At 47.7% G+C, this 23,913-nt stretch overlaps 3 protein-coding genes across 3 annotated transcripts; 1 reads left to right on the forward strand and 2 right to left on the reverse strand.

The window, feature by feature from the left end:
• Positions 1-1,073: 1,073 nt before the first annotated feature.
• LOC141009201 (uncharacterized) lies at positions 1,074-7,011 on the reverse strand. Its single transcript, XM_073481669.1, has 2 exons — positions 6,589-7,011; positions 1,074-2,231 (listed from the first exon to the last, which is right to left on the reverse strand). The coding sequence occupies exons 1-2, from the start codon at positions 6,779-6,781 to the stop codon at positions 1,573-1,575; spliced, it is 852 nt and encodes a 283-aa protein (XP_073337770.1). The 5' UTR covers positions 6,782-7,011; the 3' UTR covers positions 1,074-1,572.
• dnai2b (dynein, axonemal, intermediate chain 2b) lies at positions 7,005-15,183 on the reverse strand. Its single transcript, XM_073481659.1, has 12 exons — positions 14,959-15,183; positions 13,847-14,008; positions 13,161-13,282; positions 12,944-13,086; positions 12,317-12,430; positions 12,098-12,237; positions 11,294-11,416; positions 10,953-11,176; positions 10,206-10,341; positions 9,963-10,109; positions 8,950-9,174; positions 7,005-7,412 (listed from the first exon to the last, which is right to left on the reverse strand). Exons 1-12 carry the CDS (start codon positions 15,139-15,141, stop codon positions 7,326-7,328), a joined length of 1,806 nt encoding a protein of 601 aa, XP_073337760.1. The 5' UTR covers positions 15,142-15,183; the 3' UTR covers positions 7,005-7,325.
• A 934-nt stretch (positions 15,184-16,117) lies between these two features.
• On the forward strand, positions 16,118-19,259 carry LOC141009193 (uncharacterized). The gene is made up of 2 exons (XM_073481660.1): positions 16,118-16,431; positions 17,615-19,259. Exons 1-2 carry the CDS (start codon positions 16,143-16,145, stop codon positions 19,084-19,086), a joined length of 1,761 nt encoding a protein of 586 aa, XP_073337761.1. The 5' UTR covers positions 16,118-16,142; the 3' UTR covers positions 19,087-19,259.
• Positions 19,260-23,913: the final 4,654 nt, after the last annotated feature.

Genomic DNA, 23,913 nt, shown 5'->3' on the forward strand with positions numbered 1-23,913 from the left:
GATTAAAGGAGCAGTCTGTAGATTAAAGGAGCAGCCTGTAGTCTAAAGGAGCAGTCTGTAGTCTAAAGGAGCAGTCTGTAGATTAAAGGAGCAGCCTGTAGTCTAAAGGGTCGAATATACTACTCCTACTACGTAATACATAATCCGACTCTGTAACCACGGAGACCCCTCGAGCCTTTGCAGTTCTCCTGTTCTCCTCTCTAGGGGTCGCTACGCAAGACTGGCCTAATCGAATTTGTCCCTGAGCGACCTCCATCTCTTGATGCACTCAGGGACCGACAAGTCAACTGCCTTAGCTATTTCCGACCAGGAATTACTGGTCATTTGTGCGTCCTTGTATGTCTTTAAGGAGGTTACATAAAGGTTCTCGTATTTTCTATACTATATTTCTATTCTATATTTCTTCGGCTAGGCGTTCTTCGATCAGATTCATTCTCGTCTTGATTGCGAACCGGTCAAACTCTTTCGAAAATGGCGGTGGTGGTGTTTATGTTGTTGAGAGAGTAGTCAAACCGGAAAAGTAATTCCGGAAATGATGTTTTTAGAGGACCAATCGCAGCCCTTGCGTCTCCGTTTCCCCTCAACGGAGTGACGGACATTTAAAAAATATTTCATGGGCCCGGAGAGTACGAAGAGGTTCTCCGACAGGCTCTCCGGCGACAGAGAGGGCTCTCCGTGTCCGTGTACAGCACTTTACGCAGTAGTAAAAATTGGGCTTAAAAGGTCTGGGTTAGGGTCTGTATTTTAAAGGAGCAGAGAAAGATCCTCATTGGCTGATAAACAAACTAAATAAACAAACTCTCTTTGTTTTCATGACTGAATAAACAAACTGACCTTAAAGGACAACACAATTTATACTGTTTTACTTTGTTTACATGTGAATCTGCCACCTTCCTAGCTTCAAACAGTGTTCTGGACCTTATTTTCCTCTGAGAACAGCTGGTTTATTCACTGATGGAGACAGTTTGTGTTATTACCTCATTAATATTGAAAATATTAAAATTCTCAGTTTAGATTTCTTCTATAAAACTATGTACTTCTCCTTTAATGTTAAAAACCATTCACTGAAAAACTTCAAGTAGAAAATGTTTTTTATTAAAATTCAGTAGAAACAGAACCTTTGAGACTTCAACAACATCAGAACCAACAAACAAGAAACCTTCATCAGAGTCTTACTTAACGCTGAGCTGACGGCAGCTGATCTGAGATCAGTTAACGAGCTGCAGTCTGATGAACTTCACTGTGTTCAGACCGACGACAACACATGAAGAAGAAACGAGCAACAAAACACCTGAAACATCTGCAGGAAGAAAGTTTGAATCTTTCTAAATAAAGTTTAAAATAACTTCAGACTCAAACATTTACAACAAGAAAATAAAGTTTTCTAAAAATTTTGGACTTTTCTCTCAGTTTGTGCCTTCAGTCCTCGGAGTGTCTGACGTCCTCGGTGTCTCTGACGTCTTTATTGTAAAAAATGAAACTTAAACTCAGTAAAAAGTTTTTGCTCTCAGCTCAGAAACAGTTTCAGTCTGTCTGGACGGACTAAAAACAGGTCTGATCCGGATCGGTCCGTTAAGTCTTGGTTCCCTCAGGACCGTCCCCCTTCTTCCTCAAGGTGACACACCTGTGCTTCCTCTTCTTCCACACCTGGAGGAAACTCCTCCCACAGTTCTCACAGGTGTGCTCTCTCTGCCTCGTCTGGACGTTTGTGTTCGGTTCTGAGAGACACCGTGTCTCTCTTCCCCGGGTCCTGGGCTGGTTCTGCTGAGTGGTCTGGTGGGTCTGGATGTGGATCTTCAGACTCTCTGAGGCTTCAAATCGTTCCCCACACACACCGCAGACCGGCTCCGCCTCCTGCAGGTGAGCCTTGATGTGTCTCAGTAAGAACTGGCGGGACTTAAAGGTCCGGCTGCAGACCCAGCATCTCAGACCGCTTTCTGGTCTGTGGCCCCTCTTCGGTTTGGGCCGGGTTGGAGTAGATCTGGTCCCAGCCGGGTCTTTGCTGTAGTCATCGCTGTCCTCGGTCTCAGACGACACCAGCTGGACCTCCTGATCCGGACCTGCTGAACCTGGTTCTGTCCGGGTGGAACCTGGTCTGCTGTAGGTGAACTGGATGATGTCGGCCTCGTCCAGGTCCTGAAGCTCCACTCTGACCTGTGGGGGCTCCGGGTCCTCCTGGTCCTCAGGGGGGGCCTCTTTGTGACTGACCATCAGCTGCTGAGTGAAGGCGTCTGCAGGGACACAAACCAACACTTCTGTTTATCACTGTTCTGTCCCAAGGGAACATTGAGAGGGACGGACAGCATCAGGGGAACATTGAGAGGGACGGACAGCATCAGGAGAACATTGAGGCTGTGTCCAAATTCAGGGGCTGCAGCCTTCAAGGCCGCGGCCTTAGCGGTCCACGAAGGCCGCGGCCTTCGGAGAGACCTTGAAGGCCTCGTCCACCGCTGTTAAATGGGACGGTCTAGCCTTCGGAGTATTTCCTGGTTGCGTCACCAGGTGTTCATGCATTAAAGTCTGTTTTGGTTCAAATCTATCAAACGTGTACATTTATTTGTGTGTGTACAATGTGTCAAATCTGAATTGAATTATCAACATTACAAAATAAACATGAACCCATTGGTGAATAACAACTATATTTACCATAGCATTACCAGCGTCACGTATTTTAACTGAAAGTTAAACTTTGGAGGTTTTATAGTCCCTTGAAGTTTAACATATCTGGCGTTGGATGTTCAAATGAGTAAAAACCGAGTATAAACCCATTACTTAAATTTAAATGTCATGTCTGCGCCACTTGATGTCGCCATTTTCTCTTGCTTCATCTTCTGTTTCGGGACTGAGCGGTGCGCAAAGGATCTTGGGATATGTGAGGCCGCGAAGGATAGTAGCGGTGCGTCCTCCTAAACAAGGGTGGGGAAGGCTGCATTTGTGGGCTGCATGTGGAGCAGCCTTCGAATTTGGACAGCCTTCGCGCAGCGTTGTGACGTAATTGGCCTTCAAATGCGCCCTTCCTGGGCTGCAGCCCCTGAATTTGGACACGGCCTGAGAGGGACGGACAGCATCAGGGGAACATTGACAGGGACGGACAGCATCAGGAGAACATTGAGAGGGACGGACAGCATCAGGGGAACATTGAGAGGGACGGACAGCATCAGGAGAACATTGAGAGGGACAGACAGCATCAGGAGAACATTGAGAGGGACAGACAGCATCAGGAGAACATTGAGAGGGACGGACAGCATCAGGAGAACATTGAGAGGGACGGACAGCATCAGGGGAACATTGGCTGTGTCCAAATTCAGGGTCTGCAGCCTTCGCAGGACGCATTTGAAGGCCAATTACGTCACAACACTGCGCGAAGGCTGTCCAAATTCGAAGTCTCCTTCAAATGCAGCCTTCTCTTCCCTCTTTTAGGAGGACGCACCGCTACTGTCCTTCGCGGCCTCCCATATCCCAAGATCCTTTGCGCACCGCTCAGTCCCGAAACAGAAGAGGGAAAGAAAGAGAAAATGGCGACATCAAGTGGCGCAGATATGACATTCAAATGTGAGTCTTGGGTTTATACTCGGTTTTTACTCATTTGAACATCCAACGCCAGATATGTTAAACTTCAAGAGACTATAAAACCTCCAAAGTTTAACTTTCAGTTAAAATACGTGACACTGGTACTGCTATGGTAAATATAGTTGTTATTCACCAATGGGTTAATGTTTATTTTGTAATGTTGATTATTCAATTTAGATTTGACACATTTTGTCGTTAATTTTTGTACACACACAAATAAATGTACGCGTTTGATAGATTTGAACCAAAACAGACTTTAATGCATCTCTTCATTCACAATCGTGACGTAAGGTTAAGGGGCGGGTACATCTGGTGACGCAACCAGGAAATGCTCCGAAGGCTAGACCGTCTCATTTAACAACGGTGGCCGCGTCCTTCGCGCGGCGTTGTGACGTAATTGGCCTTCAAATGCTCCTTTCGAGGGCTGCAGACCCTGAATTTGGACACAGCCAATAAGCTCGTTCGAGATGAACTGCGCCTCGCCTGAAGGTGGACGAGACCAGGCGGCAGCAGCAGCAGGGGGCGGTGACAGTTTCCAGCCGCCGTCAAAGAAAATACAGGAAGTCACAGAAACATTTACATCCTGTTAGATCCACCTGTAGGCTACCTGTAGTTTGCAGAACACGTTCAGAGAGCTATCAACCACACAAAATATGTTTGTTAACAGATTAAACCTTCATTGCACAGCATGAGATTCATATAATCTAGCATTAAATATAACAATTACACACAAGTAGTAAGTCCTAACTAAGAGCCAATCAGCTCTTTGATCAGGCGACAGCCAGGCGTTTCCCATCATACCCTGCGGTCTTGCAGTCCTTGGAGAGCAACTGCGGCGCCTGGCTCTAAAAACTGCGGCCACCTTGATCTCGTGAGGTTATCGTTGCCGGCGCGTGCATGACGTCAGAGCAAGTCGGGATCAAGTCGGACACAAATCTAACCGGCATGCATTGTGCGGTGGTCGCCGGTGATCGACTCTGAGCAGGCCTGGCTCATCTCGAACGAGCCTATTGACAGGGACGGACAGCATCAGGGGAACATTGACAGGGACGGACAGCATCAGGAGAACATTGACAGGGACGGACAGCATCAGGGGAACATTGACAGGGACGGACAGCATCAGGGGAACATTGACAGGGACGGGGACAGCATCAGGGGAACACTGACAGGGACGGACAGCATCAGGGGAACACTGAGGCTGTGTCCGAAATCACCCCCTACTCACTATATAGTGAGTACGCCATTTTGTAGTGGTGTCCGAATGTTTAGTGATTATTGATATTCACTATATAGTGCACTCATTGTGTCCCACAATGCACCGCGAAATGTAGTGAACATCCGATGGTCACTAACCGAAGCAAGATATCCCATCATGCATTGCCAGAAATTCTCTGGCATTGCGCTGATGGGAAAATGACGGACGGACGGGAGGAAAGATGACATTAATGTGGTACGTTTTAATTGTGCGACAGCGATGACGTAATTAACGGCGCCAAGAGTAGTGTCCGAAAGTGTCCGAAAGATTTTCAGTTGAGCTCACTATATAGTCCACTACATTTATCTCCCCATGTAGGGAGCAGGGAGTAGTGAATGAGTGAGTGATTTCGGACACAGCCTGACAGGGACGGACAGCATCAGGGGAACATTGACAGGGACGGACAGCATCAGGGGAACATTGGCTGTGTCCAAATTCAGGGGCTGCAGCCTTCAAGGCCGCGGCCTTAGCGGTCCACGAGGGCCGGGTCCTTCAGAGACCTTGAAGGCCTCGTCCACCGTTGTTAAATGGGACGGTCCAGCCGTCAGAGTGTTTCCTGGTTGCGTCACCAGGTGTTCATGCATTAAAGTCTGTTTTGGTTCAAATCTATCAAACATGTACATTTATGTGTGTGTGTACAATGTGTCAAATCTGAATTGAATTATCAACATTACAAAATAAACATGAACCCATTGGTGAATAACAACTATATTTACCATAGCAGTACCAGCGTCACGTATTTTAACTGAAAGTTAAACTTTGGAGGTTTTATAGTCTCTTGAAGTTTAACACATCTGGCGTTGGATGTTCAAATGAGTAAAAACCGAGTATAAACCCATTACTTAAATTTAAATGTCATGTCTGCGCCACTTGATGTCGCCATTTTCTCTTGCTTCCTCTTCTGTTTCGGGACTGAGCGGCGGTGCGCAAAGGATCTTGGGATATGTGAGGCCGCGAAGGACAGTAGCGGTGCGTCCTCCTAAACAAGGGTGGGGAAGGCTGCATGTGGCGCAGCCTTTGAATTTGGACAGCCTTCGCGCAGCGTTGTGACGTAATTTGCCTTCAAATGCGCCCTTCCTGGGCTGCAGCCCCTGAATTTGGACACGGCCTGAGAGGGACAGACAGCATCAGGGGAACATTGAGAGGGACGGACAGCATCAGGGGAACATTGAGAGGGACGGACAGCATCAGGGGAACATTGACAGGGACGGACAGCATCAGGGGAACATTGACAGGGACGGACAGCATCAGGGGAACACTGACAGGGACGGACAGCATCAGGGGAACACTGACAGGGACGGACAGCATCAGGGGAACACTGACAGGGACGGACAGCATCAGGGGAACACTGACAGGGACGGACAGCATCAGGGGAACATTGACAGGGACGGACAGCATCAGGGGAACACTGACAGGGACGGACAGCATCAGGGGAACATTGACAGGGACGGACCGCAGCTCTGTGCTTCATTAACAGATCCATTAACTGATCAGTTATTAAAACGAGATTAAATGTTCGGATGATTCTGTTGAGTTCACTGACTTATGATTTTAAAGATCGATTATTTTCCTCTCAGTCGATCACTTCCTGTTGACGTCACAGTTGAACTGATCTCCTGCAGGACTGATCTCACCTGAACACCTATCCAGTCCCCACAGCTGCACCTCCACCTCACCTGAACTCAGTCCCCTGTGACACCTGGACCGGAACCACGACTGTCCCAGGTGACCTGTTACATGTAACAAACACGTGAGAGACTCACCTGCGGACGAAAGGTCCACGAGCGGCTTGTGCAGCGCGCAGAGCAGCGCGTGCTGGCGGGAGATCACCTGCTGATTCAGAGCCGCTTCCTGTTCGTACCTCACGAGCGTTTTCTCAAAAACTGCCAGAATCTCCTCGAGCGCCGCGTCGAGCCGCTGACCGACGAACACGCGGAGCTTTTGGAGCCGAGACATGTCCGCACACTGCTGCTGACTGCTGACTGCTGCTGACTGCTAACTGCTGCTGACTGCTAACTGCTGCTACTTGCTGCTAACTGGTAACTGAGCTAACGGCTGAAGAAGCGGTTGTTCCTGCAGGACCGCTTCCGGAATCCTTCACAATAAAAGCATCATGGGACTGACAGTCTGTAAATTAAGACAAATACTTTGCGATCAGAGAATAAAAAGTAAAACACAATGAAAACAGTTGTGTCAGTGATGGATTGTTTTTTATTGCATTTCTATTATATTATAGTGTAATAATGAAAATATTATTGTCAAACTTAGGATGTGATGAACATGTTCTGCTATTTATTAATGAGACCTGTAATTTAGATTACACCTCTGAGCGCTGTCAGTTTGATCTTCAACATGTAGCCACGAGTTGATGGATCATTAATCATGTGAGCAGCTGTGAGACGTTCACGTTCCCCTCAGGATTCTTTACTTCTTTAATATTTAAATCAAGTTTCAGTGTCTGTTTGTGTCCAACAATAAAAAACAAATACTCTGATTTCATTCACTGTGACGGTCCAGTTTCTGAAGTGTCTTCATCTTTCACTTCTTTCTCCTCACAGACGTCTTTCTCCTCACAGACGTCTTTCTCCTGATGAAAGAAAACATTTTCACGTTCAGTTAAAACTCAGGACAAAAACAGGACAAAGTCAAACTGTCAAACTGTCCAGCTGCTTTAGTCCTCTCTGGTCTTCTGAGAGCAGCTGTAGTCTGAGGACGTATAGAGGGACTTCAGTTCATCCCTTAATGCTAAGCTAAGCTAGCTGTTCCTCATGTTTCCAGTGTTAATGCTAAGTAAGTAAAGAAGGACGGGAGGACAGAAAGACAGAAGCAAAGGAGGACAGGCGTAAAGGAGGACAGAAAGACAGAAGTAAAGGAGGACAGAAGGACAGAAGTAAAGGAGGACAGGACGGCAGAAGTAAGGGAGGACAGAAATAAAGGAGGACAGAAGGACAGAAGTAAAGGAGGACAGAAGTAAAGGAGGACAGAAGGACAGAAATAAAGGAGGACAGAAGGAAAGAAGTAAAGGAGGACAGAAGTAAAGGAGTAAAGGAGGACAGAAGGACAGAAGTAAAGGAGGACAGGAGTAAAGGAGGACAGAAGGAAAGGAGGACAGAAGGAAAGAAGTAAAGGAGGACAGAAGGAAAGAAGTAAGGGAGGACAGAAGGAAAGAAGTAAAGGAGGACAGAAGGAAAGAAGTAAAGGAGGACAGAAGGAAAGAAGGAAAGGAGAACAGAAGGAAAGAAGTAAAGGAGGACAGAAGGACAGAAGTAAAGGAGGACAGGAGGACAGAAGTAAAGGAGGACAGAAGTAAAGGAGGATAGGACGACAGAAGTAAGGGAGGACAGAAGGAAAGAAGTAAAGGAGGACAGAAGGACAGAAGTAAAGGAGGACAGGAGGACAGAAGTAAAGGAGGACAGGAGGACAGAAGTAAAGGAGTAAAGGAGGACAGAAGTAAGGGAGGACAGAAGGAAAGAAGTAAAGGAGAACAGAAGGAAAGAAGTAAAGGAGGACAGAAGGAAAGAAGTAAAGGAGGACAGGAGGACAGAAGTAAAGGAGGACAGAAGTAAAGGAGTAAAGGAAGACAGAAGTAAAGGAGTAAAGGAGGACAGAAGGACAGAAGTAAAGGAGGACAGAAGGACAGAAGTAAAGGAGGACAGGAGGACAGAAGTAAAGGAGGACAGAAGGACAGAAGTAAAGGAGAACAGAAAGAAAGAAGTAAAGGAGGACAGAAGTAAAGGAGTAAAGGAGGACAGAAGTAAGGGAGGACAGAAGTAAAGGAGTAAAGGAGGACAGAAGGACAGAAGTAAAGGAGGACAGAAGGACAGAAGTAAAGGAGGACAGGAGGACAGAAGTAAAGGAGGACAGAAGGACAGAAGTAAAGGAGGACAGAAGTAAGGGAGGACAGAAGTAAAGGAGGACAGAAGTAAAGGAGGACAGAAGGACAGAAGTAAAGGAGGACAGGAGGACAGAAGTAAAGGAGGACAGAAGGAAAGATGTAAAGGAGGACATAAGTAAAGGAGTAAAGGAGGACAGAAGGACAGAAGTAAAGGAGGACAGGATGACAGAAGTAAAGGAGGACAGAAGGACAGCAGCAGTAACAGCAGGAGGTGCAGTCAGACTCTGACCCGGTTGCTCTGCTCCTCCCTGTCCCTCCTTCTCCTCGTCTCCGTCTCCACCACACTGTAAAAGTCTGTCTCTGCTCTGCTGATCAGTTGATCAGGACGGTCGTCTCCGTCGTCTCGTCCCGCGTCCTCCTCTCTGCTCTGCTCAGAACGACTCCTCTCCTTCAGACGGAGCTCCCTCTGTCGAGCCTCCAGGATCTTCTCTCGCTTCGTCTCTCGTTCAAACATCTGCAGACGGATCGACTCAGTGAGAACAAACTGAAGCTTCACAGATTCATTCTGATTTTACCATCTTTACTTTGTCAATCTGCTTCTTTATCAATAAAGTTTTACTTTACAAACTCTGTACAGAGATGATCACGTCATGTTCTGTATCGATGTGTTTGTAATGTTTTGATATTTCTGGCCTCATATCAACTTTATTTCCCTTTGAATGGTCTCAGGTCTGACAGAGGACTCGGGTCTGACAGAGGACTCGGGTTTGACAGAGGACTCAGGTCTGACAGAGGACGCAGGTCTGACAGAGGACTCAGGTCTAACCCTACTACATCAGCTGGCCGGCTGGTACCGCCATCGCTGAGAGCAAACAAAGGCCACTCAGCGAAGTCGCGACTCTTCTCTGTTCTGGCGCCTCAGTGGTGGAACGAACTCCCGACCAACGTCAGGACAGCAGAGTTACTCGCCATCTTCCGCAAAAGACTCAAGACTCACTTGTTCAGAATTCACCTCGACCCTGCATAGCATGACCCCCTCCCAACCCCCCCCCCCAAAAAAATGTATATGCACTTGTAAGTTCTGACCCTCAGCACTTTCATCATAGCACTTTTGTACTTATGGTATCCTTGATAAATAGCAGCTACTTTGCTCAGATGAGGGCTTGAAAATTGTTTCTCTTTTCTTACTTTATCGACGGTGATATGTTGTGGTTTCTGTCTTGTGACAAATGTACTTATTGTAAGTCGCTTTAGACAAAAGCGTCTGCTAAATGCCCTAGATGTCTGACAGAGGACTCTTACGGCAGCGAGGAGACTCTTCTCATTCTTCTGGAGCGTTGACAGTCCGGAGCAGATCTCCAGCAGCGTGGCTCCGCCCTGCTGAGAGCCGCAAGCCACCAGACGGCCGTTGTCCTGAAGCCGCAGGCTGTACAGGGCCTCGTCACACACCTGAGCACCAACACACACAAGAACAGAAACCTGCAAGTGAATCAAATCAAAACTGATTGAAAGGCGAGTCTCAGTTCACAGGTGAGACGGACGCACCTTGAGACTCAGCGTGGGGTCGTTCTGTTTGAACAAGATGTCCCAGACGTCCAGCACGCCGTCCATCTTCACAGTGAAGAAGACAGAAGGTCTGACTGGACTCCAGCAGGCGTCCGTCAGGTAGGACATCTGATACCTGAGACACAAAGAGGACAGAGACAGTCAGAGCTTTAGTCTGTTTGAGCAGGATGAAGACGTGGAGACGGGACGACTCAAGACAAAGAGACACTGTCAGATGAAACAGACTGAGGTGACGTGAGACAGGATGGGGAGAGACGAGATGAGACGTGGGGAGAGAATGAGATGAAAGAAGACAGGCTGGAACGTCCAGGACGACTGGACACAAGACAGAAAGATAAAAAGACGAGATGAAATGGAACAAGATGAACCTGGAGGCAAAGGACGGGGAGGACATCATTTATCCCCACAGCCATCAGACTGTTTACCTCGAGCACTACCTGAACAATCACTTGTTTGTTTTTTGTAAATATTTTGTTTTTGTTTCTATTATTTTCTATTTAACTTTATGCATATTTGTCTGATTCTCTTTCCTGAACTGTTGCATCTCGAGCTGTTGTAACAAGTGAATTTCCCCGTTGTGGGATAAATAAAGCCATGGGACAATGGGACAGGACAGGTTGAGAGGAGACAGATGAATCATGAAGACTTCGTCTCTCCTTAATTCTGATTCTTTGACGCTGATCAGAGGTGATGATGTAACATCCCGTTGGTGTGTCTGAGTCCTACCTGGTCCACATGATGGACGACTCCTTGATGTCCTCAGACCAGATGCGAGCAGTCCAGTCCCCCACAGTGAGGAAGTTCTTGGGGAAGAAGGGGTTCCTCTGCAGGGCGTAGACGGGTCCGTGGTGACTGTCGTACGTACACACGATCTTCTCCGTTGGCGTCTTCGCCTTCCTGTTACAGGACACCACCACACCCTGTTCCGTCCCCACCATGAACTTAGTGGGCTGGAGAGACAATGAGGACAGAGACACACTGAGACGGAGACAGAACTACAAACAGCTGTCCTCCCCTGAAGACGAGTGTATACCTTCTCTAATGTGTTTTAAACAAGTGTCGCTCACCATGGTGGACTCAAACTCCAGAGACACACCCCCTAAAGCTCGGTCCAGGTGTCCCTCTCTGCTTGGGTCCAGAACCAGACACTCTGTTGGCTCACTCAGCCTGCGGACGTCCCACCACAGGACCTCACAGGGACAGAGACAGTTTTAAACCTGAAACACTGTCTACCTGTCCAACACCTGTCTACCTGTCCTTCACCTGTCCACTTGTCCAGCATCTGTCTACCTGTCCAACATCTGTCTACCTGTCCTTCATCTGTCTACCTGTCCAACACCTGTCTACCTGTCCTTCATCTGTCTACCTGTCCTTCACCTGTCTACTTGTCCAGCATCTGTCTACCTGTCCTTCATCTGTCTACCTGTCCTTCACCTGTCTACTTGTCCAGCATCTGTCTACCTGTCCAACACCTGTCTACCTGTCCTTTATCTGTCTACCTGTCCAACACCTGTCTACCTGTCCTTCATCTGTCTACCTGTCCTTCACCTGTCTACTTGTCCAGCATCTGTCTACCTGTCCTTCATCTGTCTACCTGTCCAACACCTGTCTACCTGTCCGTCACCTGTCTACTTGTCCAGCATCTGTCTACCTGTCCAACATCTGTCTACCTGTCCAATATCTGTCTATCTGTCCTTCATCTGTCTACCTGTCCAACACCTGTCTATCTGTCCAGCACCTGTCTACCTGTCCATAACCTGTCCAACACCTGTCTACCTGTCCTTCATTTGTCTACCTGTCCATCAACTGTCTACCTGTCCAACACCTGTCTACCTGTCCTTCACCTGTCTACCTGTCCAACATCCATCTACCTGTCCGTCTGTGGAGGCAGAGAAGGCGTCTGTCCCAGTCTTGGACTGCAGCCAGATGATCTTGTAGACGGGGTCTCTGTGGCTATGTTCCACAGAGGACACCTCCACTGGCTGACTGCCTCTCCGAGTGTCCCAGTACACTAAAACAAGCATGCCCACAGGTGAGTAAACCTAGTCAGATACAGACTCACCTGTCCATCAGCCTGGACCTGAACCTACCGATCTGTCCATTGTAGCAGCCTCCCACCAGAGTGTGGGAATCTTTGGGGTTGTAGTCGAGACAGACGAGAGGAGACGCCGGCTTCAGGGTCATCTCAGGTCTGTTCGGGTTCTCTGCAACACAAACAAATCCAGGTGTGATTGGACGAACCTGAGGACTCTGAGAACACTGAGGACTCTGAGACCTCTGAGGACTCTGAGACCTCTGAAGACTCTGAGAACTCTGAGGACTCTGAGGACCCTGAGGACTCTGAGGACTTTGAAGAACCTGAGGACTCTGAGAACACTGAGGACTCTGAGACCTCTGAAGACTCTGAGAACTCTGAGGACTCTGAGGAACCTGAGAACTCTGAGGAACCTGAGGACTCTGAGGACTTTGAAGAACCTGAGGACTCTGAGAACACTGAGGACTCTGAGACCTCTGAAGACTCTGAGAACTCTGAGGACTCTGAGGAACCTGAGAACTCTGAGGAACCTGAGGACTCTGAGGACTTTGAAGAACCTGAGGACTCTGAGAACACTGAGGACTCTGAGAACTCTGAGGACTCTAAGAACTCGGAGGGCTCTAAGAACTCTGAGGGCTCTGAGAACTCTGAGGAGGTCTAATCCAGCTGCTTCCTGTCTCACCCACGTCCCAGATGTACGAGTCCAGGCTCGTGTCTCTGGAGGTCTTCTGGAACTCCAGGCAGGAGTAGGCTGCCGCCAACTTCCTGCCGCCATCAGGATGCCACGACAGACCGGTGACGGTCCGCTTCAGCTCGTTAGGATCTCTGCAGACACACAGGTGAGAAGAAATGTGATATCAGCTGTTACCTGTCTGACATTCTGTGATGTCAGCTGTTACCTGAAGACGTTGATGGTCTTGGCAGATGGCGGCTCCTGACTCTCCTCCATTTCCTCTTCGTCCTCGAAGTACTCCTGGTAGATGTCCACAGCATTGTTCTGTCTGATGCAGTGCTCCATCGCCTGAGTGACAAACACATGATGACATCACACAGCACGCAGTGACATCACAACTAGAGGCAAGGCTGTTACCGTGGACACGCCCCTCTGATCATAACAGCGACATGGCTCATTTCAGTCAACAAATACAGAGTCAGTGAGGAGATTGTAGGGTCTGAAGTGGATCGATGTGGTCTGAAGTGGATCGATGTGGTCTGAAGTGGATCGATGTGGTCTGAACTGGATCGGTGTGGTCTGAAGTGGATCTATGTGGTCTGAGGTGGTCTGAAGTGGATCTATGGGGTCTGAGGTGGTCTGAAGTGGATCTATGTGGTCTGAAGTGGATCTATGTGGTCTGAAGTGGATCTATGTGGTCTGAGGTGGTCTGAAGTGGATCTATGTGGTCTGAAGTGGATCTATGTGGTCTGAGGTGGTCTGAAGTGGATCTATGTGGTCTGAAGTGGATCTATGTGGTCTGAGGTGGTCTGAAGTGGATCTATGTGGTCTGAAGTGGATCTATGTGGTCTGAGGTGGTCTGAAGTGGATTGATGTGGTCTCAAATGGTCTGATTTGGATCGTGGATCTTACACTTCCCAGCTGCAGGATGCTGTTGATGTAGCTCTCGTCTTTCTCCACCTTCTTCCTGAAACGGATTGTTTGCTCCATCTCCTGAGGGTTGACGTCTTTGGGCCACCCCCCCTCCACGTGGTTTATCCCACAGCTGTCAGACTCAAAGCGCTCCGTGTTCACCTGCAGACACACAGGAACACCTGAGGTGACATCAGTCACACCTGAGGGCTTCACCTTTATAGAAATGAAGGGCAGTTTGTGTTGTTTCTGACCACCTGTGATGTGATGTCACTTCCTGCTCTGTATGAAACAAACCCGTCCATCACTGGGACAAACAGACTCCATGTTTTTACGCAAAGACAGAAAGAAGTTCATGTAGAACATTTGCTGAATTTACCAGAAGGAACAAATAAGTCAGAATCAGTCAGAGACAGAGTTTCACACAGTTTATAAAGTGTCTCCAACTCAACAACTCACTAAACTGACACATTTGTAAAGGGAGTCTGGGGACAAAGAAGAAGCCTATACTGGTTACTGTTCAGTGTATCTGTAAAATGTGACATGTTTAGATCAATAAAATGTTTCTTCTTTCATAAATGGAGTGTAAATGGTGAAATCAGTGTAAACAGTGTGTTCAAACAGCTGCTAAATGTTGGCAGGTCAGACTTTAGCACTTTAGACACAGAAGCAGACAGGCTGGTGCAGCCATGCTGCCACAAACTGACACTTTCTACAAGGAAACACACAACTTACTGTTTTCATTTAATGCTGAATTTACAAGAAGGAGACACTGATTCAGAGTCTGTCAGAGACAGAGTTTCACTACGTTATAAAGTTTGTTTTAACTCAACAACTCTTAAAATCACTACATTTGTTAAGGGAGTCTGGTGATGTTGTGGTGACTATTCTAATAGAACATCTCCATCCTTTCTGTATAGGACTTCCGGTTGTAACGGAGTATTTCAGAGTATTACAGTGTGGTAATAGTACTCTTACTGTAGTAAAGGATCCTCCACCACAGGTCAGGAAGTTTGAACTTTCCCCAGGAGACTCAAAGTAACGTTACATGGCGGTAACGTCACAGAAGTCTTGTGAAACGGTAACGTGCAGGTGAGACAGCTGCAGCTCACCTGGTGCTCGGACATGTCCCTGCAGGCCTGCACCGCCTGGTCCCGGTGGGTTTTCTGGATGAACTGTAGAGCCAGACTTGGGTCCGGAGGGACGTCCACCAGCAGCTCAGCGGGCCGGTCCGAGAAGAGACACTCCCGGCCGAACTCACTGCGGAGCTTCGTGTAGACATGGACGATCTCCATCCGCCGGTCTGTCTCTCTGTCTGCCTGTGTGTCTGTCTGTGTGTCTCTCTGTGTCTCTGTCTCTGTCTGTCTGTGTGTCTCTCTGTCTGTCTGTGTGTCTGTCTGTGTCTCTGTCTCTTTGTCTGTCTGTGTGTCTCTGTCTCTCTGTCCGTCTGTCTCTCTTTGACCCGCTGAAATGGCGGCGCGGTTTGCTGTGTCCTAGCAACGGTCTCATGGCAACAGCGACGTTTTTTTCTTTTAAATAACTTTATTGTACGAAAAGAAAAAACAGCAGAAAAAGTTACTGCTAAAATTAAAAGTACTGCATTGACAACGTTATTTAAATTGATGAAATATAACTAAGTATATTTACTCAGTTACCGTACTCAAGTACAAATTTGAGGTAGCCTACTTGTACTTTACTTGAGTATTTCCATTTTCTGCTACTTTATACTCCCACTCCACTACATTTATCTGATAACTAGTTAAATCAGATCAATAATCCACCACTGCTTGTCTCAGCTTCATTATTATAACCTCATTTACAGTGCTGACAGTGTGTGTGTGTGTGTGTGTGTGTGTGTGTGTGTGTGTGAATATAATAAAAATAAACATAAACAATAAACAACACAAACAGCTGAGACACAAAGTGTCCTCCAGCTGATGTACTGAGACACAAAGTGTCCTCCAGCTGATGTACTGAGACAGAGTGATGTTTGAGTGAAGTCTGGATTTATTATTTCTGAATGGAACAAATGTAAAATGTGTTTAAATAATAAACGATGTGCTGCAGTGAACATCAGCCTCTGGCTCGTGTCATTTATATCATTATACTGAAGATGATTGTTGTGTTATTAATAATCGTGAATAAAACCAGCGGTTCTCCTCCGGTCCAGCAGGGGTCGCTGTTCGCCGCTCCGCTCCGCTCCGCTTCGCCTCCTCACAGCGAAGCGTCGTCGTCGCGGAACTCCGTGTGTGTGTTTACGTCCCCGCTGGCTCTTTGTTCGGCCCAGAGGAGGACGATGTGCGGGGCCGTGCAGCTGCTGCGGGTGTCGGTCCATGAGCGGATGAGCGCCGCCGCTGAAGACTTTCTGCTGCGGGTGGAAACAGGAGCAGAAGCGGCTGAAGTCCCGGCGCTGAGAGCGCTGCTCACCGAGCGGCTGACGGCGGCTGCGGAGGAGATCGTCGCTCTGCTGGAGGAAACCGTGGCGGAGTACGAAGACAGAGCGGAGCGGTCCGAGCGGGAGATCTGCCGCCAGAGGAGGCTGCTCGATGCCGTGCTGAAGCCCCAAGTCAAGCTGCACAGAGCAGGTCAGTCCCGGAGAGGAGCCCGGACACATGCACCGACTCACACTTCCGCTCCACTTCAAAATAAAAGCCCCGTCAGCACAGTGACTGGATGGAAGTCAGATTACTCTTTGTTGTTATAGTTACCGTAGTAAGTAAACTAAACGGTTACGTTGTTTAAATCACATCCTGTGAGAATAAATTCAAGCCGAGTGCGTCAGGTGGACGAGGAGCTCCGCTCACCTGCAGGGAGACGCTGCATGAAGTAACATTTTGGCGTCATAAAAACTTTATTTGAACCCTGTAAGTGTTACGTCACTATAAATTAATAGTTAGTCTCAGACACACTCGGACGGACGGATTCGGACGCTTTCAGCTCACTCGGACATTTATTGGTTTTCCCAGAATGCCCTACAGGAAGTTACGTCATTCTAAAAGGAACATTACATCTGAACTCTCACAGCACAGGAAGGACGTCACTATGACGTCACGATGACGTCGCTAGTGAACGTTGAACTGACATCTCTTGGAGATGTTTCTGCTCAGTGAGGTTTTGTACCTGCACTGTGGGTCCAGTCTCCTCTGGTGCCTTTTCTCAGTACTCTGCATATTTAATGAGCTACAGTGATGAGATCATTGATGATCAGAGTGCCGTGATGTTCCTCTGTTGTACAACATGGTTGAGTCTGACAACAACTTTATATAAAAACAATATAATCATTCTGATTTTATCATCTTATTATTAAACGTGATGTCATGAAAGAAGCCAGAGACGACAATAACATTACTGTTTAAACAACCTGAGAGGTGATTCAAGTACAGACTTTAACTTGGACCTGAACGCACCATGAAGTCCCTGTGTGTTGATCAGGTGTGTGTGTGGATCAGGTGTGTGTGGATCAGGTGTGTGTGTGTGTTGATCAGGTGTGTGTGTGTTGATCAGGTGTGTGTGTGTGTGGATCAGGTGTGTGTGTTGATCAGGTGTGTGTGTGTTGATCAGGTGTGTGTGTGTGTGTGTTGATCAGGTGTGTGTGTGGATCAGGTGTGTGTGTGTGTGGATCAGGTGTGTGTGTGTGTGGATCAGGTGTGTGTGTGTGTGGATCAGGTGTGTGTGTGTGTGATCAGGTGTGTGTGTGTTGATCAGGTGTGTGTGTTGATCAGGTGTGTGTGTGTTGATCAGGTGTGTGTGTCTCTCTGACCCCCTCAGACCTCCGGCCTCCTGCAGACTTGAACCAGACGGAATCTGAACAAGTTGACGCCTCTTCTCTGCCAGTGCCTTGCTCTCCACTGAGTCCTCGCTGTCCTTCTCCCCCTTCCCACCCTCCTGTCTCTCCGGGCAGCTCAGCCGTCCCCAGCGATCCAGATCCAGACAGCGACTGGACTGAACAGATTCCGACTGTGAGACCTCCAAGGAAGAAGAAGAGAGGACGGTCACCGCTTGTTGTTAGAAACAAGCGGAAGCGTTCGACTCCGGCCCAGAGTTTTGTCTGTCAGGTGTGTGGCCGCTCTCTGCAGGGGAAAGGCTTCCTGCTCAAACACGTCTTGCAGGTCTGCGCCAAAGACCCCGACTGTCACTGTGGCTTCTGTGGCGAGCATTTAGACTCTGCTGACGAGCTAGCAGCTCACCTGAAAACGCACCAGGAGACAAGTAAAACCTGCTCATTCTGCGGGAAAACCTTCCAGTCCATCCTGGCGCAGGAGCTGCACGTGCGCCTGCACACCGGAGAGAAACCGTACAGCTGCGACATCTGCGGCAAGAAGTTCAGCCAGAAGGGGAACCTGAACTCCCACATTCGCGTCCACGCCCCCGAGAAACCCTTCAAATGTAAAGAGTGCAGCCGCACATTCTGTCACATGACATCGTTAGAGCGACACATGCAGGAGCACGGTGGCAAGGAGAAGGTGCACACCTGCAGCACCTGCGGTCAGGACTTCAGCAAGCGACGCAGCCTGCAGCGACATATGGTGTCGCATCAGAGGGACGCCGCTGACAAGCCGAAGAGACGCCGCGGCTCGGCGCCACCCCACCGCTGCAAAGTGTGCAGGAAGGCCTTCGACAAGAGGAGCTTTCTGGTGAAACACGTGGAGACTCACCTGCAGGACCCGGACTGCTGCTGTGGACTCTGTGGACATCAGTACGAGTCCGCCGACAGCCTCGCTGCTCACCTGCGCTCCCACCGCGAGATCGGAAACACCTGCGATGTGTGCGGAAAGAGCTTCCCGGCTCAGGCGGCGCTGCAGATGCACCTGAGGATCCACTCCGGAGAGAAACCCTACACCTGCAGCTTCTGCGGGAAGGCCTTCAACCAGAGAGGCAACCTGAGGACGCACCTGAAAATCCACACAGGTGAGCGGGCGTTCTCCTGCAGCCTCTGTGGAAAGGGTTTCACCCAGAAACAGACGCTGGACACACACGTCCGCTTCCACAACAAGGAGCGACGCTTCCTGTGTCAGTGCTGCGGGAAGGGCTTCATGCAGGACGTGGACCTGAAGAGACACATGCTGATCCACACTGGGGAGAAACCCTACAGCTGCAGGATCTGCGGGAAGAGCTTCCAGGCCAAACGCTCGCTCAACGGACACCTCAAAGGCCACGCCATGGGGGGGGCGGGGCTGGAGCCAGACCAGACCTCAGAACCACCGCCGGACTGTTTCTACTCTGGCTTCATCCAGCTGTAGAGGTTAGGACACGTGTCAGAGACTCGTAGAGCCGGACTCACATTCAGCTGAAGGTTCTCAGTGTCAGTAACAGAACTGAGGCAACATTACTCTGAGAACACAAACAAACATGATGAGGACCTGTCTGTCTGTGTGTCTGTCTGTGTGTCTGTCTGTGTGTCTGTCTGTGTGTGTGTCTGTCTGTCTGTCTGTGTGTCTGTCTGTGTGTCTGTCTGTCTGTCGGTGTGTCTGTCTGTGTGTCTGTGTCTGTCTGTGTGTCTGTCTGTGTGTCTGTCTGTCTGTGTGTCTGTCTGTGTGTCTCTCTGTGTGTCTGTGTGTGTGTGTGTCTGTGTGTCTGTCTGTCTGTGTCTGTCTGTGTGTCTGTGTGTCTGTCTGTGTGTGTGTCTGTGTGTGTGTCTGTGTGTCTGTCTGTGTGTCTGTCTGTGTGTCTGTGTGTGTGTGTGTGTCTCTGTGTGTCTGTGTGTCTGTGTGTGTCTGTGTCTGTCTGTGTGTCTGTGTGTGTCTGTGTGTGTGTGTGTGTGTGTGTGTGTCTGTGTGTCTGTGTGTCTGTCTGTGTGTCTGTGTGTGTCTGTGTGTGTCTGTGTGTCTGTGTGTCTGTGTGTGTGTCTGTGTGTGTCTGTGTCTGTGTGAGTCTGTGTCTGTCTGTGTGTGTGTCTGTGTGTGTCTGTGTGTGTGTGTGTGTCTGTGTGTCTGTCTGTGTGTCTCTCTGTGTGTCTGTGTGTGTGTGTGTCTGTGTGTCTGTCTGTGTGTGTGTCTGTGTGTGTGTGTGTGTCTGTGTGTCTGTGTGTCTGTCTGTGTGTCTCTCTGTGTGTCTGTGTGTGTGTCTGTGTGTCTGTCTGTGTGTGTGTCTGTGTGTGTGTGTGTGTGTGTGTGTGTGTCTGTCTGTGTGTGTGTGTCTGTGTGTGTGTGTCTGTGTGTGTGTGTCTGTGTGTGTCTGTGTGTGTGTGTGTGTCTGTGTGTGTGTGTCTGTGTGTGTCTGTGTGTGTGTGTGTGTCTGTGTGTCTGTGTGTGTGTCTGTGTGTGTGTCTGTGTGTCTGTGTGTCTGTCTGTGTGTGTGTGTCTGTGTGTCTGTGTGTCTGTGTAACTGTACTTATAAATGTTCAGAGTTCTGAGATGGCTGTGGTCCAACCAACGAGTACCGAGTACTGCTGTAATAACGTAGTACTGATACTGATACTCCTGATGGTTGATGGAAACCCTCAGCACCTCTCACCTGTTCACCTGTCTGATTCTCACCTGTTCACCTGTCTGATTCTCACCTGTTCACCTGTCTGATTCTCACCTGTTCACCTGTCTGATTCTCACCTGTTCACCTGTCTGATTCTCACCTGTTCACCTGTCTGATTCTCACCTGTTCACCTGTCTGATTCTCACCTGTTCACCTGCCTGATTCTCAGCTGTTCACCTGTCTGATTCTCACCTGTTCACCTGCCTGATTCTCACCTGTTCACCTGTCTGAAGAAGAAATGAATCTGATGATCAGTTCGGAGTTTCTTCACTGTCTCTAAACACTACACTACCCATGAGCCTCAGCTGCTGTTGCTGTGGAGACAGAGCCAGTCAGTTCAGATGATTATTCTCTTCTTGTGCCTGTCAGCTGACGTCTCCTTCAGTCTCAGACCACTTCCTGTTACATAAAAGTTAAATAACAATGATAATAATAATAATTTTAGTTTTTTTTAGATTTGAATTATTTTACATTTTGTTTAATAATTTTACTGAAATTTTATTAATGTTATATAAATTTCCCCGTTTGCGGGACTAATGAGGAATTCTGATTCTGATTAAATATGAGAATGTTTCTCTTCAAGTCCAGAGACTGTTGAGTACTGATTATTTTATATGTACAGATATAATAATAAGATATATTATACAGTTGCAATCAAAATTATTCAACCCCCATTGCATTTTAGGTTTATTGGCAAAATTTAAAATTTTTCAGGTGTTTGCAATAAACAAATTACACAAGAACAGTTTAAATAGTTAAATAAAACTAATATTACAAGGATTGTATCCAAATTCAACACTAAATCCTACTTTCAATGACGACTGCAGTCTCAAAAATATTAAACCTCCTGAATAGAATTCCTCATAAGAGACACATTTGCAAATCAGGTGTGGTCTCAAGCACAATCAACACACACACCAATCAAGGGCTTCATTAGTTGCATCAGGTGTGATGAGATCGAACACCTCAACTACCTGGACTGTTGACGGTGACGTTTCATTGCATGTTAGAAATATGGCCAAGTCGAGAGAAATGTCCAAAGCGTTCAGAGAAGAGATCACTGTCTTGCACAAACAAGGAAAAGGATACAAAAAGATAGCAAAGGCACTGAATGTTGCTAGAGATGCAGCTGGAAGCATAGTTCTCAAGTTTAAAGTCAAAGGAACAGTGGCTACACTTCCTGGACGTGGCAGAAAGAGGAAGCTATCAATGGCTGCCACCAGAGTCCTGAGGAGGCAGGTGGTCAAAAACCCTCGACTGACTGCAAAAGACCTGCAGCAAGACTCGGTGGCAGCAGGCACTGAGGTTTCAGCTCCACAGTAAGGCGCAAACTAAACGCTGAAGGGCTCCACGCCCGAACTCCAAGACGAACACCACTACTGACCCAAAAGCACAAGAAAAGTCGGCTCCAGTTTGCTCAAAACTATATAAATAAGCCAAAGAGGTTTTGGGATTCTGTCCTGTGGAGCGATGAAACAAAACTTTCGGGCCGATGGATCAGCGGTGTGTCTGGAGGAGGAAGAATGAAGCATACGCTGAGAAGAACACCCTGCCTACAGCGAAGCATGGCGGTGGCTCAGTGATGCTCTGGGCTGCTTCGCTTCCTCTGGCACTGGAAACCTGCAGCGTGTGGAGGGCAAGATGGATTCAATCAAGTATCAGGAAATCCTGGGAGAAAATGTCATGCCATCTGTGAGGAAGCTGAAGCTTGGGCGTCATTGGACCTTCCAACAGGACAATGATCCCAAGCATACCTCAAAGTCCACCAAGGCTTGGTTTCAGAAGAAGTCCTGGAAGATACTAGAGTGGCCATCACTGTCGCCTGACTTGAACCCCATTGAAAATCTCTGGTGGGATTTGAAAAAGGCGGTTGCAACACGCAAACCCAAGAATAATAGTGAACTGAAGGCCTTTGCCGATGAGGAATGGGCTAAGATTCCTCAGGAACGCTGCCAGAAGCTGGTGTCTGGCTATGCATCACGTTTGCAGCAGGTCGTAACAGCAAAATGGCGCTCTACTAAGTACTGAAGACGCTTGTCATGAAGGGGTTGAATAATTTGAGACTGCAGTCGTCATTAAAAGTGGCATTTTGTATTGAATTTGGAGAAACCACTTGTAATATTAGTTGTGTTGAGCTATTTAAATTGTTCTTGTTTGATTTGTTTATTGCAAACAGCTGCTAGTTTGTACATTTTGCCAATAAACCTAATTTTTAGTGGGGGTTGAATAATTTTGATTGCGACTGTATACACAGATATAATAATAAGATGTATTATATGTAAAGATATAATAATGATATATGTACAGATATAATAATAAGATGTATTATATGTATAGATGTATAAAGATGACTGCATTTCTAATAATATTTCAGATGAAACATTCGTCACAACAACAGAATCAGAATAAGTGATATTCAAAGTGCAGCCAAGAGAGAACAACATCTATAATGAGGAAAATATTAAGGAGCCTTCATCACCTGCAGTGATCCTCCAGCAGCAGAACCTCTACGTCTCCCCTCTTTTAGTCTATTTAAAAACACATTAATATATAGTACCAGTCATAAGTTTGGACACACCTTCTCATTCAATGGTTTTTCTTTATTTGTATTATTTTCTACATTGTAGATCGAAACTGTACACGACCTCAGCTGTGACATCACGACCACAAAGTGTTAAACAAACCAGAATATGATTTATATGTGATATTCTTCAGTAGCCACCTGCTGCTGTGATGACAGCTCTGCACACTCCTGACAATCTCTCAGTCAGATTCATGAGGTCGTCACCTGGATGGTGTCCAACAGTCTTGAAGGAGTTCCCAGAGGTGCTGAGCACTTGTTGGCTGCTTTGCTTCACTCTGCGGTCCAACTCATCCCAAACCGTCTCAACTGGGTTTAGGTCGGGTGATTGTGGAGGCCAGGTCATCTGACGCAGCACTCCATCACTCTCCTTCTTGGTCAGATAGCCATTACAAAGCCTGGAGGTGTGTTTGGGGTCATTGTCCTGTTGAAAAACAGATGATGGTCCCACTAAGCTCAAACCAGATGTGCTGGCATGTGGCTGCAGAAAGCGGTGGTAGCCATGCTGGTTATCAGGTCCTGAACACAGCTGCTGCTTCTGTTCCTGCGCTGTGACTGAAGGACGGGACGATTCTGAACGTGAGCAGCTCCTTACATATTTATAATGTAACAGCTGCTCCGCTGTGCTGAAGACAAGAGTGGTACTGAGTAGTTTTATTAATTTATCACTTTAATATTTTAACATTCAGACGGATTAAACAAACTGAACATTTTATTTCCTCACTTAGAGAATAAAAAGTGGCGCTCTGGCATCAATACACCTGTCCTGGTACTGATCAATACTGTGGTATCAGTGTCAGATTATTACTGATCAATACTGTGGTATCAGTGTCAGATTATTACTGATCAATACTGTGGTATCAGTGTCAGATTATTACCGATCAATACTGTGGTATCAGTGTCAGATTATTACCGATCAATACTGTGGTATCAGTACCTCCTCCGCTCCAGCAGGGGGCACTCTCTCTCTGTCTCCACTCGGTGTGAACTCGTTGACCCGGAAGTGTCCCGTGTTGTT

Source organism: Pagrus major, chromosome 15 (genome assembly GCF_040436345.1).
Source record: "Pagrus major chromosome 15, Pma_NU_1.0".
Classification (NCBI taxonomy): domain Eukaryota; kingdom Metazoa; phylum Chordata; class Actinopteri; order Spariformes; family Sparidae; genus Pagrus; species Pagrus major.